Raw genomic sequence first — 16,923 nt, forward strand, 5'->3', positions numbered from 1 at the left:
CAACACGCATTTATTGAACACCTCCCATTTCTGTGTCAGGCGCTGTGGGGACACCGAATGTATAAGCTACAGGTTCCTTCCTTTAATGAGCTCACAGTGTTCTGAAGATAAGGTACGATGAATGAAAGAAATGGATATGTGTGCACATAATATGACCTGGAAGTCCATTGACGAAGTTCTCAGTGGTGGTGTGGGCAGAAAGGAGAGGGACAGGAAAAAGGGACAAAGATTTTCACTTATTTTCTATACTTTTGTACATGAAAAAAAATTTTTTTTAAGTCATGACATTTATGACCGAGGAGAGACATTTTTTAAAAACTTAACTAATGAAGGCAATGGGTGGACTAAAGACTGCTTCCCCTGACAGTAGTCAGAAAGGCTTTACCAAAGTGCCAGGCCCTGAGTAACAGATTCAATTGATGTGAAGAAAAGTGAAAAAAGCATTCAAGCCAAGGTAAAAATATATGATCAGTGTTGGGGCAGTGTATTCTTCAAAAATATCGAGGTTGTGGAAGACAAACACTGAGACACTGTTCTAGATTAACAGAGACTAAACAGACATGACAACTAAATGCAACGTATAATCCAAGACTGGATGCTGGACTAGAAAATTTTTTTCTTTTGGTCTATAAAGGGTATTATTGGACAACTGGCAAAATCTGAATAAGGATTGTTGACTAGATAATAATGATGTATCAATGCTCATTTTCTGATTTTGATCCATATACAGTGATGATGTAAGAGAATGTCCTTGTTCTTAGGAAATAACACACCTGGAGTAATTAGGAGTAAAGGGTCATGATATTTGCAACTTATTCTCAAATGTTTCAGGAAAAAAATCTGCACATATATATTTAACCAAATGTGGTTAATTGTTAACAATTGGGGAATCTGGGTGAAGCATCTTTGGGAATTCTTAGTATTACTCTCACCAGTTTTCTGGAAGTTTAAAATAATTTCAAAATAAAAAGTTTCCCCCAAATATTTTAAATGCTATTAGGGTAGGAAACAACAAAGTATATCAAGATGATGATCCTCACAAGCCAGTCTGACTGATGCAAGTATGTGTGGAATCATGTGGACAACATTGAAAGGGCAAGTAAAAGAAATAAAATGAGAAAATACAAACATCTGAGTTAGATTTTAGATTTTTTTAATTTAACAGACTGAGTTAAGAGTAATTAGTCGAATAAGGTACTGAAGAGAAGATGTTTCCAAGACCCTAAGTACATGGCTTGTAAGTGCTACCTTCTGTGTGGGAAATTTAATCATTAAAAGCTTTAAAAATCTTTATATGGAAATTGCTGTAAAAGGAGATGCATATATTTTTATTCATACCCACTGACCCTGTATGCACATGAGTGTGAACTTACCAATTTCAAGGTTGACTATTTATAATTAGGTATCAGATACAATGAACACACCACTATTATTAAAAATTTACTGTAAGAATTTTAAAGTACCCATCATTATAGAAATTTTTAGGTGAGTCAGGAATAGAAGAAAAAGAAAAACTACCATTATGAGAAGTAACTGAGTAATTTACATATCTTGAGAATGATGAAAAGAGGGTTGGAGCTAAATATGCAAGGATTTTAGTTGATCAAAAAAGACCAAGGGCAATATTAAAAATAGAAATGCCAAGGGAAAAACCCAATTTCCAAATACTAAAGGTCTAGAAGAAGATAAAATCTATATCAACTAATGCTGAGCAGAAGTTAACATATTTTAATTGTTCTCACTGAGTGGAATGTACTCTTGAAAAATTTGCTAACGCATTATAATCAATTCTGTGATATATTTTTCTATTTTAAGAGAACAGAATACATACCTATAGCAAATGATTTCTTCCAGGATTCAGACTAAGTGGCATTACAATAAAACACATGTACTCTGAACAGTAAGATAGTAAAAAAAGAAAATATGAAAATAGGAATAACTAACACAGAAGGAAGAAACAGGACAAAAATATTCCCTTAAATGCTTATAAAAATAACATCAATAATAAAAACAATTTTTTCTTCGAGTAGTAGGACAAGGTCATCTTATTTAGCTGGAAGTAATCACCCTCTGAGCTCTGGAAATAGGGTTAAAGTTCTCAACTTATAAGCTTAGTTGCATATTTTAAAGCTCTCCCATTAAAGATAACTCACCACTGAAAATTAGTCCCACAGAAAATGAATAATCAGAAAAAACACAGGGGAAGGAAATCCACCATATTCAGATTATCAGGCAGAGAAAAAGTAAAACAAATACTGATTTTATGATACTTGCTAAATTTATAAGTTTTGTTGGAGATTCAAAAAGAAAATATTATTCTTCCAACTTTATCAAAATAGACTACATTTTCCTTTAGAAGAAGAATAAACCATGGGGAGCTAGAAATCTGTCCACTGAAAATCTAGAGGGTATTATTGGTATTCAGTAAGCTAGGTTTCACAACGACTTGACAAAGCCTTGACACTAAAAGTACTTATATCTGCTGTCAGTCACTCACTCCTTGACATGTCAAGTGAACAGCCTTTCAGGGACAACTTCAATCAACATTAGCACTCAAAATACAGTACACAGTGTCACTGCTTCAGAAATGAGAGGAAAAATAAAGTCTGTTAGATGGCAGGGAAAGGCAGAAAGGCATTCCTCTTTATAGGAGACCAGATTCCAGTGGAAAGTAATAAAAATCACTGAGCAAGCTGTAAGGCTGAAATCAACCAGTTTATATGGATTTCTTTTTCTGGGAAAATATTCTCTTGCCATACATCCATCAAGAGAAAATTTGAACGACATACCATAAAGGCTGACAGGGGTCTATCCTGTAATGAATGTTGGATCTGTGGACCTGTAGAGCATGCCAGACTATTAGAACCTGGAAAATAAAGTTACTTTGGGGAGGAAGAGATGCCTAGATGTGGTTCTAAGACATGAAAAGAATCTGAAGCAGTTGTATGTGTTACTCTAGTATTCTCTCATTCATACTTCTCTTTTTTACTTTTAAACCTCATTCTCCCTTTCATTTCTTCCTCTTCTTTTTTCTCATTTTCTTAGGAAAGCAGAGTGAAAAGGTATGGGGCCTGGAGTCAAACTGCCCTGGGTTCTAATTATTACTGACTAGCTTACATGATATCTCTAGGCAAGCGGTTTAACTTTTCTACACCTCATCTTGCACTTGTATAAAATATGTACAATCATCTGTAGAGTTACTGTGAAGGGTAAATGATATAATATTTGTATATAAAACATTTATCAATGATTTTCATAAAGAAGTACTCAATATATACCTATTTCCCTCCTCTCTCCTGATTCTGTTCCTTCTGACTTGGCAAAAGAACCCATGTGCTTCCCTGGCCTCCCTGAGGGAACTCAAGGGAATGATGTTGATGCTGTCTTCAGAACACTAGAGAAGTGATGGTCAAGGATACTGGGAACCCAATCAGGCTGTGAGAACATTTACTTTACAAATCATGTCCTACAAACCATCAATCTGCTAGTCTTATTATTTTGATTGGTAGAACCCTTCCACTGGTGTTTGTTAGCTGCAGCAAAGGATTATCCAACTTTGTAGTCTACTAAAATTTCATTAAAAAAACACACTGGAAGTATCATACAAGCTTAGGCCCTAGCAGAGTTTATAAAAAGTAGCAGATGAAGAGTAAAATTATCAAAACCATTTTTTTTTTTTTTTTTTTTACTCTGGCCACAGGCAATTTTCATTACTATGACCTGATAAGCCATAAAAGCTGGTGAAATTGGACACATTTTAGAAAAAAAAAAAAAAAACAGCCTCATTTTTTAAAATGTAAGGGTTAAATGCAAATAATGATTTGGGCTAGCACTTATTTCAAATGCCTTTCACTAAAATCACTGTCATATTTTCAATTAGGTAAGCCCTGCATTGAAGCTGGATTTTTTTTTTTTTTTGCTGACTCCATTCACTTCACAGGCTTCCCACTCCAGTAGAACTGAAAAGACCGATGGCCTTGTGCGGCTGCCCTACACAAGAGGGAGGCGAGATTTATGAAGCCCAGGAAGAACAAGCTTCTCTACTGAAGAAGGCAGATTGCTAGTTTAGCCAAGTTTGATAGATAATTGAGTACAGAACTCATACGTTTTGCTTTTTCAATTGGTATTCCTCCTTTTTTTTTTTCCCCCTTTAATATACATGTTTTTAAACGTTAGAGCTAAGAACTGCCAAAAGCCACAAAGCATTCATTCCCCCCTGAGATTAAAAGGGGAAATGAAACATTTTTATTTTCATCTAAAATAGTGCTTTAAGTAGTCAAATTTCATACTTATCTACCTAAACATGTAAATTAGAAGCTACTTAGCAGCAATAGCATCAGGAAAGAAAGTTCTCATCAACCTGGGCAGTGCTCACTAATAATTAGAAAGAAAAAAGGAAAGCTGTGAATTACAATGAACTAAGACTAAATAAGTGTCCATGTTGGATTAAAGGGTTTGTGTTGTCAGTTTGATGTATAATGAATGTGAAAATCAGCCATTTAATTAAATGGTACATGGTATAATCACTTTGTTCTGCACTAAACTGCTTAAGTTTTCAGAGCGCCTTTAGTTTAGCAACTGTTTACTATTACACCACCCACGACTTCTCTTAGACACTGTTTAGCCTATGTTATTCCAAATTTGAAATCTGGAGTTTATATAGTAATGTTAGTTTAGTTGATATAGTTCATCAGTTTAAATTAGTGAATATAGAAAAAAGGAAATCACAAAGGGTATAAACTCCAGGTATACATGGTGAAAAAATTAAAAACCAAGTACATAAAAAGTCTGCAAAAATCTTTAAGACTAAAGTAGTATTTTCTTATGGATCGTTTTATTTTAATAATTTAGGCTTTAAAAGTATTTTCTAATCATATGCCTATAACTACAAAATATCCCTAAAACAGCTTTCTTTCCGAAGATCGTGGAAATTTTACTGGTTAACAAGAGTAGTAAGGTCCCTGCAAACACATGAAACTAGAACAGGTCAGAATATGCAGGAAATTCCCTGGCAGTCCGGTGGTTAGGACCCGGCCCTTTCACTGACAGGGCCCAGGTTCGATCCCTGGTCAGGGAACTAAGATCCCGCAAGCCACACGGCGTGGCCAAAAAAAAGAATATCCATAAGCCTGAAAACTATCATGTGTTTATGTCATTATTGTAGGTTGGTCTATGAAAAGAAGAAAGGACAAAAATGATAAGAGAGTTAAGAAGGCCCTGGCAGTCAGCATGGATTGAAGAAAAAGAAAAAAAAAAATCCTGAGGATATAAGGAGAATAATGTTTGACTATAGAGATTAAATCACCCAAATTTCATAGAGTTGAAGCCATATACTCACCGCCACTGCAATTCTTCCAAGGACATGCTCTGGAATTTTTCTATATACATCCAAAGATCCCCCTGTAGAAACAAACATGTTGTGTTACAACAAATGAAACTACTAGAAAAGTGCACTGGGCCCCTCCTCTGTGGATCCATTGTGAGACTTCTTTTTCTCTACTGACATCATGCATTGGATGTCTAGAGTAAAATTAGCTTTTTAGTCCAATTTTATCAATATTTATGACATAATCATACTTCCAGATGAAGCATAACTAGATACTTTCATTTTATTCTCAAGTGTATAATCACATACATGTAAAAACTGAAGGAACGTAGTGAAGGACAGGCTAAGAATCTGTACTTTATGTAAACTTAAATACATACGCAAAACTAAAGATCAATAGGACAATCATATCTAGGTATCTAGCTTGTGTTAACAGTTTTCTCAAAGGTAAACCAGGACCCTATCTTAGAATTTTCATATTAACCAAACAAAAGCTGGTGCATATAAAGTTCAAAATACACATAAAAACTAATAAAGTAAAATAGTAATGTTAACATCTATCTAAATGAATGTTACCCTTCAAATTAGGTACCATGACAAGCAATCAACATATTCCAAAGATACTATCTTAGAACAAAATGGTTTTTTCTTTCTTGGAAATTCTCTTTGATACAATTTTGAAAACCATTTTATGAGGCTAAAAAAAAAACTCCTTATGTCATAACATTTTTTCACTAAAATGGTATTCACTAACATCCTTCACCTTTACCAAATTCAGCTTTTGGTGGTTTCCAAAAAACAAAATCACTAGATTGTGAACATGATAAAGGCAGGGGTCATGTTGTTTGTTTTTAATTTTCATCAACCTAGAAATCAGCACAACTAACAGAGAGTACATATTCAATAAATATCTGTCAGATGAATAAATAAATAAATTTAAATCGCCATGAATTTTACCAGCTAGGTTAAGTTGCTCTGAAAACAGTTTCAAAAGAAGGGACTGCAAACCATTTGCAGCAACAATAACATCATTAAAATAATGGCATAACTTCCCCAGGAAACTATTTCAAAGGAACCAGTATTCATTTGGAAGTATAAATTTGAGTATGTTTGTTAAATTTTTAATCTTGATTTTTTAATCAAGTAGTATAAGAATTTCAGGAAGATATGCAAAGAACCACTACTTTACTCATATTAATGATATGATTATATGAGAACTATTTTAACCACATGTAATAACCTTTCTTTGAGTCAAGGTGAGGTGTACAGTCTTTCAGTTCCATAAAGGAATTATCCAATATATTTGAGAAACAATTTTTGTTTCTATCAGAGGCTAAAAATTCATATTTAACAGTTTTACCACTAGATGCTTTATAAGTATGCCTCGTAAGATGTTGACATGGAGCATATTACCCTTTTCAAATGCAGTTAAGTCTATTTTGCAAATATAAATATTTTTATGTCAAGTTTTCCTAAAGCTGAACAGAGAAAAAATTATTTTTCCCTGTAAAAAATATTATACCAATATATATTCCATATATATAAAGATACTGGTTTTGTATTTATCTTGTTTAAAGCAGGAAAATGATCACTTCTTTCATTAACTTTGGCTTGTAGTTTCCAGATTCTGACAAGAAGCTGGAAAACCACAGTGTTAGTAAACCTTATGCTTTGGTTCTGGGTGCTACCGGGAAGAGAATGAAAAAAAGACACTTCTGCAATGAGGTGAGCCATCTTTATTTACTAAAATGGCATTTTTATTATAGATGCAAGAAAAGTGAAAACACGGTAGAAAAAACATTTCATGTTCTCATCAATCTTTCAGATGAACTGGCAGTTGCAAGGATGAACAATTTCAAGAAGATCAAGCTTTACATGGTGGTATTTGGAATCCTCAGAAATGTAGTTTAGTGGGCCAATCCCTTATGAAGTGAACAGCTTGAGTGGCTCAAAACTAGGAGGTGCAAATCTATTCACATACACTACTAAGAACTGCTAAGAGAAGATTTATTTTTACATAGGCTATAAATCAGGGCTTAATTAGCTAAATGGATAGTAGTCAACAAGCTAAATCAAAAAACCAAAGATTACATTACTACCATTATTAGTGGAACAAGCCAAAAAAGAATCCCATTTTGAGGTAATTCACTGATTTTTCTAAATATCTATTTAATCTCAGTTATATCCCACTCTCCTTAGCTATCCATATGGGTAAATCTTTACATAGCTGGCTTTGTGTCATCACAGATTTATCCCGTCCTTGACATAATCATTAGAGAGAGATACTGTCAGAGGCAAAAAAAAATTGTGGCAGATCCACTTAGAATCAATAGTTCCTACTAAGCCGGATGAGTTCTCATGCAATTAAAATAACTCTTTATCAGGCTAAAAATGGCAGAGGGTTTTCAGTTGAATTTTTACTGAGTTTTACTATCATTTCTATCCTATAGGCCTAGGCAATCTTTAGACTCATCAAATCATCAAACATTAGTGCTGGAGGGACCTTAAAGATCAGCCCAATGACTTTATTTGACAGAGGAGGGAAACTGAGTCCAGAGAGGTGGGTGTTCTAGTCACAGCCATGAGTCAGTTGATGCCAGAACTCGGAAAAGATCTGAACCTTTGAACTGCAAAGATCTAAAAGGTTTCCCCATAACATCACATAGCTTGAGAATCACACGTGAACTTTTTAGTCTCACTGCAATGTGATATTACTATGTGACACATACTCAGAGAGACAGTTTAATCTTAGCTGAGGCATTGGTATTCAAGGCATATAGATACTCATTTATCTGTTGAATGGTTGCTTTGAACCTTCTCCTCATGATTCCAAGGTCACTGGTTTACTCTCTGTGACCTGTCACTTCCTCGGGTTCCCTGGCCTCAGATCATCCCTAGCCAGTCATTTCCTTGCATGCCACTATCCACCACGGGAACCGGGAGGAAGAGTGCTAACAGAATAGCAAAAAATCCATGTCAACTGCCAAACAACTACACATTTCTGTTGATCAACTGGGCCTATCATCTTCATGTATTTAAGCCAAAAGAACTCATGGGGTAAGGTCTGTGCTTATCCTAATACAGGGCTACAATATAAAGTAGTGTCTTGCATGTGGGATAAACAGATATGTAGTAAATGAACAAGCAACATTAGTTTCATATTCATCCCAACATTTTCCTTAAAATGATCATGATTATTATTAATACCAACAAAATTGAAATCTGGAGCCACAAGCAAAAATTTCAGAAACTCTCTTAGTCTCTTCCAGTTGAAAAAAATAAAGAGCCGTTTCTTTCTTTGCAACATGGGTTTTGGGGGAAACAACTTATTCCCATGATGGTAATCCAAATACATGTACACAGATTCTGAGATGCTATATTTGGGTATTTCTGAGTGAATTTAATTTTGACTTAATGAGAAGGCCTATCACATCACTCCCCTACTTGAAACCTTCCAATACATCCTAACAAATTCAGACTGAAACATAAATTCCTCACCATGACTTACAAGGCCTACACAATCTAGCTTCTGCCTATTTCTCTGGCCTCCTGTCTGGCCCCAGGTCCTCTCATCACTACTCTCAAGTCACCATGGCCTTCCTGTGGGGCCTGATTACACCAAGCTTGCTTCCCACCTTAGAGCATTTATACTTGATCCTCTACCTTGAAGATCTTCCCCATGACCTTCCCTGAGCTGGCTCACCGACATTAAAGTCTCTGCTAAAATGCCACTCCCATAAAGAAGCCATCCCTTGGACCTAGAGACTGTCATACAGAGTGAAGTAAGTCAGAAAGAGAAAAACAAATATCGTATATTAACGCGCATATGTGGAATCTAGAAAAATCGTACAGATGGACCAGTTTGCAAGGCAGAGATAGAGACACAGATGAAGAGAACAAACCTATGGACACCAAGGGGGGAAAGTGGTGGGGGGGGTGAGGGTGGCGGTGGTGGGATGAACTGGGAGATTGGGAACGACATATATACACTAATATGCATAAAATAGGTAACTAATAAGAACCTGCTGTATAAAAAATAAATAAATAAAATAACATTTTTTAGTTAAAAAAAAAAGAAGCCATCCCTGACCGTCCTATATAGCAGCAGTCCCCAAACTTTTTGGCACCAGGGACCAGTTTTGTGGAAGGCAATTTTTCCACGGACGGTGGGGTGTGGGGATGGTTCAGGTGGTAACGTGAGCAATGGGGAGCGGTGGGGAGCGATGGGGAGCGGCAGATGAAGCTTCGCTTGCTCGCCTGCCGCTCACCTCCTGCTGTGAGGCCCGGTTCCTGACAGGCTGTGGACCAGCACTGGTCGATGGTCCGGAGGTTGGGGACCCCTGCAGTATAGCACCTCCTCTCCTTATTAGTCATCATCTACCCTGCTTTAGGTTCTAACTAGACTTATCCCTCTCTGAGAGTGTACTGTATGTTTCTTGTCTCCCCTTCTAGAATTTAAGCCCCATACCAACAGGGATTAAGTCTTGTTCACTGTTGTCCCCCAAGTTTAGAACAGTGTCTGAAAGAAAGTGCTCAGTTACTACTTGGAAATAAACAACTAATATAAGATTAAAATAAATAATGAGAATTTACACTAACAGAACAGAACTAGGGTTGAGACAAAGTTGTCAAGAAGTTTAACTGAGATAGGAAGGGAAGAGAAGGAATGATAGAGGATGGCACATAGTTTTTGGTCCATGTATTTTTGAGGAATATTTTGTTTATTACAGAGAGAATGAAGGTCCAAAAGAGAGAGGGTGGTTAATGGAGAAACTCCACCATGGGGATGCACATGTAAAGGGACTGACCTTAAACAGCTTTTCATGTGAGAGGTGCATCAGGTGTGTGCAGTTGTTGCTAAGCTATAGGTGGAAAAGCAAGGAATTATGAGAGCTCATACCTGATGGTCTATGTTGTCTCTAAATGAGAAAGAGGTAGGTAAAATCTGGGGGAGGGTAATAAAGTTTTATAGGAGCTGATGTGGGAAATAGCAGAGAAGATGGGAATGGGGGAACAAAACTTAAGAAGTAGGAAATTTTAGTGTTCAGGGACCAGTTAGGGTGGAGTAAAGGGAAGCTGCCAACAGCAGTAGAAGGGCTTCAGGCAGCTCAAGTCAAGAGAGTGAGGAGTCTCAAAAAGGAGGTTAAATATAGGTTATAAAGTGAATATTTTAAGATAAGGACTTAAAGTATTAAAATGTAACTAAAAAGTGACATCACTGAAAACAGCAGGGTAAGTTCCTCTGAAAATTCTCTTCTCCACAAAAGCAATGAAAAAACAGACCAAAATTGTCAGAATCAACTTGTTCAGAACTCTTGAAATTAGCCAAAGGATCGTAGCACCCCAAAATTGTTTATTCAGGACAACGCTTGAATCTTGGTAAGAAAAGCAAGCTTTGTGGCATTTTAACTTGCCCTATTCCCACTGCCTGATCTCCAGCTTCAGTGCAGCCTTGAAAACCAGCAGCCTGCCGTCACAGTAAACTCCAGCAGCCTGATAGCCACTGCACGGGCAGAACTGAGTTGGTGCTCCTTCATATCCACATTCTCATAAAAGTTTCACTTCTGACCTGTTTGGGGGTTCCCTGGAAGACCCCACTTGCAATGCTGTCTTTATTTACACCTTATACAAAAAACCTTTTCCTTAGGGGCATTTACTGGAAAGAATTAGAAGCAATCAATTAACTCTGTAACTTACTGAGGTGGCGGATAACAGTTTAGGTAAACAATAGGCTAACCAAAAGTCTTAAAAGGAAAAGCTGGGGAATGAGATGTCAGTAGAGGCTTTGATGGACTTCCCTGGTGGTGCAGTGGTTAAGAGTCTGCCTGCCAATGCAGGGGACACGGGTTTGAGCCCTGGTCTGGGAAGATCCCACATGCCGTGGAGCAACTAAGCCCGTGCGCCACGGCTACTGAGCCTGCTCTCTAGAGCCCGCAAGCCACAACTACTGAGCCTGAGTGCCACAACTCCTGAAGCCTGCACGCCTAGAGCCCGTGCTTCAACAGAAGCTACCGCAAGGAGAAGCCCGTGCACTGGAGTAACCCCCGCTCGCCACAACTAGAGAAAGCCCGTGCGCAGTAACAAAGACCCAACGCAGCCAAAAATAAATAAATAGATTTATTGGAAAAAGAAAAAATAGAGGCTTTGAAAAGCTGCAACATATTCTTGGGAATCTAGGATATATGCATGCACAAGGCCATGTGCATGCTCAGGAAGGCCTGGAGGAGGCTTTCAGCAGTCACCTTGGGCTGAACATGAGGCTCAGCACAAGCAGGAAGCAAAGACTAAGGCAGAGTTATCAACTGGTGGGACAGTACTAGACTTATCCCTCTCTGAGAGTGGGAGAGTACTGAAGGTGTGCCCCAACACACTCAGAACCCTTCAGCAGAGACTGGGAGACTTATTAGCCCCAGGCATTTAAGGAAATCTCTGTCTAATCATTAGCTGACCAGTAAGCTAACTGAAAGAGGCTTCAGTGGCTATACACTGGAGACAGAAACACTACAGAATAGTTTACTATTCTGTAAACTATTCTGAAAAGTCACTAAACAAGCATATCCAACAAAAACAAACCCTGGGGATGAGGGAGAATCTGATTTCTAGAGTTAACACATTATATAATTTAAAATATCCAGTTTTCAACAACAAAAGAGACATGTAAAGAAACAAAAAGGTATGACCCATACACAGGAACAAAAGCAATTAACAGAAACTGTCCCTAAAAAAGCTCAGATGTTGGACTTACTGGAAAAAAAATCTTTAATCAGCTATGTTAATATACATCCATATAACTAAAGGAAACCGTCTGTAAGGAACTAAAGTATGAGGATGATGTCTTCCCAAATACAGGCTATCAATAAAGAGGCAAATTACACACCCTCCCAAACATACACATATACATACATATACATATATATACACACATATATACAAATCCCTCTCTCACTATCTCTCTCTCTCTCTCTGTGTATATATATATATATATACACACACACAGATATATAAAATAAAGTATGGAGCAAAGCTTTTGTACGCTACTGAAAGGAAGCTGATATTAATCTGATAAGTTGTTGATATTAATCTGAATAAGTTAAGATGATAACTGTAATCTCTAGGGAAACCAAACATACACCTTAAAAATATAGTAAAAGAAACTACAGGATAATTTAAACAGTACATTAGAAAATATCTATTTAATATAAAAGAAAGCAGTAATGAAGGAACAGAAGAACATAAAAGAAGACTTAAAGAAAACAAGTAGTAAAATGGCAGATATAAATTCTAGCTTGTCATTAATTACATTAAATGTAAATGAATTAAACACTCTAACTGAATGAGAGACTGACAGAATGGATAAAAAAATTATCCAACTCTATGCTGCCCATAGGTGATGCACTTTAGATTCAAACACCCAAATAGGTTGAAAATAAACAATGGCAAAAGACATAACAAGCAAACAGTAATCGATAGGGAACCGGAATGACTATACTAAATTAGACAAAATAGACTCTTAGGCAAATGCTGTGACTAGAGACAAAGAAACACATTTTATAATGATAAAACAGTCAATTCATCAAGATGATATAACAATTACAAACATACATGCACCTAACAACAGAATGCCAAAATATGTGATGCATAAACTGACAAAACTGAAGGGAGCAACAGACAACCAAAATAATACCCCATTTCAATACTCAGTTTCAACAGCAGATAGAACAATTTGCACTAAAGATTAACAAGGAAATAAAATACCTAACTCCATAAACCAATTAGTCCTGACAGACATCTCAAGAACACTCCACCCAACAAGAGCAGGATACATTTTTCTCAGGTGCACATGGAACATTCTCCAGGACAGACAATATTTTAGGGCATAAAACAAATCTCAATAAATTTAAAAGGACTGAAATCATACAAAGCATGTTCTCTGACCTCTAAGGAATATTAGAAATCAGCAACAGAAGGACAAATTCAATGTGGAAAATGACACACTCCTAAATAAAAATGGGTCAAAAGAGAAATCACAGGGATTATCTTTGTGGGGAATTAGAAAACACTTCGAGATAAATGCAAATGAAAAAAACAATATATCAAAACGTCTAGAGTGCAGCTAAAGAGGTGCTTAGAGGGACATGTATAGCTGCAAACACCTACATTAAATAAGAAAGATCTCAAATCAATATCCTAACTTCACAGCTTAAAAATACAGAAAAAGAGGAGCAAACTAAAAACAGAGCTAGTAGAAATTAATAAGTATTAGACCAGAGATTTAACACAATAGAAAAACAACAGAGAAACATCAAAGAAATCAAGAGTTGGTTTTTGAAAAAGACAAAGAAACTGATCAACTTTTAGCTACCCTGACCAAGAGAAAAAGGGATAAGACTCAAATTAATAAAATCTGGAATGAAAGAGAGAACATTAACACTGACTTTACCAAAATAAAAATGATTACAAAGGAATACTAGGAATAATTGTTTACCAACAAATTAGATAATCTAGATGAAATGAACAAACTTCTAGAAAGCCACAAAGTACCAAAACTGACTCAAGAAGAAATAGAAATTCTGAATAAACCTATAACTATAACTAATAAAGATACTGGTTGGTAATTTTAAAAACTACTCACAATATTACTCAATCTTAAAAAGAAAGTAAATTCTCACATATGCTACAACATCGGTAAATCTTGAGGACATTATGAAAAGTGAAACAAGCCAGTCCCAAAAAGACAAATACTGTGCAAGTTCACTTAGCTGAGGTATCCAGAGTAGCCCAACTCATACAGACAGAAAGTAGAATATTCGCTACCAGGGGTTGGGAGTAGGAGGCAAAGGAGAGTTATGGCTTAATGGGTATGGGGTTTCAGTTTCGCAAGCTGAAAAGAGTTCTGGAGATGGACGGTGGTGGTTGCATGGTAATGTGAATGCACTTAATGCTGTTGAACTACACACTTAAAAATGGCTAATATGGTAAATTATATGTGTATTATACCACAGTTTTTGAAAAACTTTTGGGAAAGACAGTCTTATGTACACAGTCTTGCTAATCCTACTTGGCCACATAAGAATGGGCCTTGGGGCTGGAACACTTGCTTACCAAGAGATAAAGAGGCCACACAACCTGTGCTGGGTTTATCTCCTTGTTTTGGAATATCTTTCCCTGTTTTAGGCTCAATGTGTACTCCTTTGTCCTGATTAAGCATGTGCATCAATGGACCTTAGGCATACCTCCAGCTTTCAGTATTTCTGACTCCAGGGGAGTAGGGCACAGTGGGGGGTACTTTTGCTGCAACACAGATGGGTATGTGCAGGCCAACTGCCCTGCACAGACTGCCAGGAGGGACCTGCTGTTGGCCATTGGGAACTGACACCCACTTCTAAAGCTGATCTTGCTCTCTTTTTTTTTTTATATGAGTAAAGCATTGTTTAATCCAGTGCTTGATTGTACTCTGTTTTTCTTGGCAACTCCAATACCAAGATGCAGTGGGCAGCAGTGCTTGGACTTCTCCTAATGATAGACAACAAATGCCACCTGACCACAAAAACTACTCACAAAGAAAACCCCAGGACCAGATGGCTTCACCGGTGAATTATACCAAACGTTTTAAGAAGAATTAACATCAATCTTTCACAAACTCTTCCAAAAAAGCAGAAGAGGAGGGAACACTGTCCAACTCATTCTTTGAGGACAGAATTATCCTGATATCAAACTCACACAATGACATTACAAGAAAAGAAAACTACAAACCAATATCACTTAAGAATATGGATGTAAAAATCCTCAACAAAATACTAGCAAATTGAATCCAGCAACATATAAAAAGGATTATACAGGACTGATTCAATATGCAAAAATCTATTCATGTAATACACTGTAAGTATGGAATAAAGGACAAAAAAACACATGATCATTTCAATAGACAAAAAAAGCACTTGACAAAATCTAATGCCAATTTATGATAAAAATACTCAACAAACTTGATAAATGACATCTACCAAAAACCCAGAGCTAACATCATACTTAATGGTGAAAGACAGAAAGCTTCCCTTCTAAGCAGCAAAAGAAGGATGTCTACTCTCACTACTTCTATTCAACACTGTACTGAGGGACCTCCCTGGTGGTCCAGTGGTTAAGAATCCGTCTTGCAATGCACGGGACACCGGTGCAATCCCTGGTCAGGGAACTAAGATCTCACATGCCGCGGGGCAATTAAGCCTGCGCGCCACGACTAGAGAGCCCTTGCGCTGCAACTAATGACCCTGCGCGCCACAACTAGAGAGAAGCCTGTGCACTGCAACAAAGAGCCCACGTGCCGCGATGAAGGATCCTGGGTGCTGCAACTAAGACCCAATGCAGCCAAAAAATAAATAAATAAATATTTTTAAAAAAAATTAAAACAAAACAAAACAAAAAACCACTGTCCTGAAAGTTTTAGCCAGGGTAATTACGCAAGAAAAAGAAAAAAAGACATCCAAAATGGAAAAGAAGATGTAACACTACCTCTATTTTCAAATGACATGATCTTCTATATGGAAAACCCTAAGGAATCTATAAAAACCTATTAGAGTTTAAGGAACAAATTTAGCAAACTGAATGCAAACTGGTGTAAAATGGAATGGAACAGTTTGGCAGTGTTAAACATAGAGCTACCATACGACCCAGCAATTCTACTCCTACTGACATACTCAAGAGAAGTGAAAAAATATGTCCACAAAAAACTTGTACACAAAAGTACATGGCAGCATCATTCACAAATAGCCAAAAAATGGAAACATCACAAATGCCCATCACTGATGAATGAGTAAAGAAAATGTGGTGATCTATACAATGGACTATTATGCAGTCATAAAAAGTAATGAAGTGGGGCTTCCTTGGTGGCGCAGTGGTTGAGAATCTGCCTGCCGATGCAGGGGACGTGGGTTCGAGCCCTGGTCTGGGAAGATCCCACATGCCGCGGAGCAACTAGGCCCGTGAGCCACAACTACTGAGCCTGCGTGTCTGGAGCCTGTGCTCCGCAACAAGAGAGGCCGCGACAGTGAGAGGCCCGCGCACCGCGATGAAGAGTGGCGCCCGCTCGCCGCAACTAGAGAAAGCCCTCGCGCAGAAACAAACACCCAACACAGCCAGAAATAAATAAATAAATAAAAATTAAAAAAAAAAAAAAAAAAGAAGGCCTCAGAAACATTCTACATCAAATGAACATATAAAAAAAAAAAAAAAAAAGTAATGAAGTACTGATAAATTTTACAACATGGGTGAACCTTGAGAACATTATGCTAAGTGAAAGAAGCCAGACACAACGGCCACATACTGTACGATTCCACTTATCTAAAATGTCCAAAATAGGGAAATCCATAGAGACAGAAAGTAGATTAATGGTTGCCAGGGACTAGAGGGAAGAGGGTATATGGAGTGACTACTAATGGGTAGGGAATTTGTTTCCAGGGTGATAAAAATGTTTTGGAATTAGTGGTGATGGTTACACAATCTTGTGAATATACTAAAAACCACTGAACTGTACACATTAGAAGGACGAATTTTATGGTATTTGAACATACCATCTTAATAAATACATTTTTTAATGTAACAAA

At 37.1% G+C, this 16,923-nt stretch overlaps 1 protein-coding gene across 3 annotated transcripts in view; it reads right to left on the reverse strand.

Annotated features, from left to right (window-relative positions):
* Nucleotides 1–16,923, reverse strand: part of MAP2K5 (mitogen-activated protein kinase kinase 5) — a 261,514-nt gene that overhangs the window by 151,646 nt on the left and 92,945 nt on the right. For all 3 annotated transcript variants that reach the window (XM_007166074.2, XM_007166073.3, XM_057542056.1), the window contains one exon: nt 5,339–5,400. In XM_007166074.2, coding sequence (XP_007166136.1) covers nt 5,339–5,400 — 62 coding nt within the window. The remainder of the gene's footprint in view (nt 1–5,338; nt 5,401–16,923) is intronic.

The sequence above is a fragment of the Balaenoptera acutorostrata genome, chromosome 3 (genome assembly GCF_949987535.1).
Source record: "Balaenoptera acutorostrata chromosome 3, mBalAcu1.1, whole genome shotgun sequence".
In the NCBI taxonomy this organism is placed as follows: Eukaryota; Metazoa; Chordata; class Mammalia; order Artiodactyla; family Balaenopteridae; genus Balaenoptera; species Balaenoptera acutorostrata.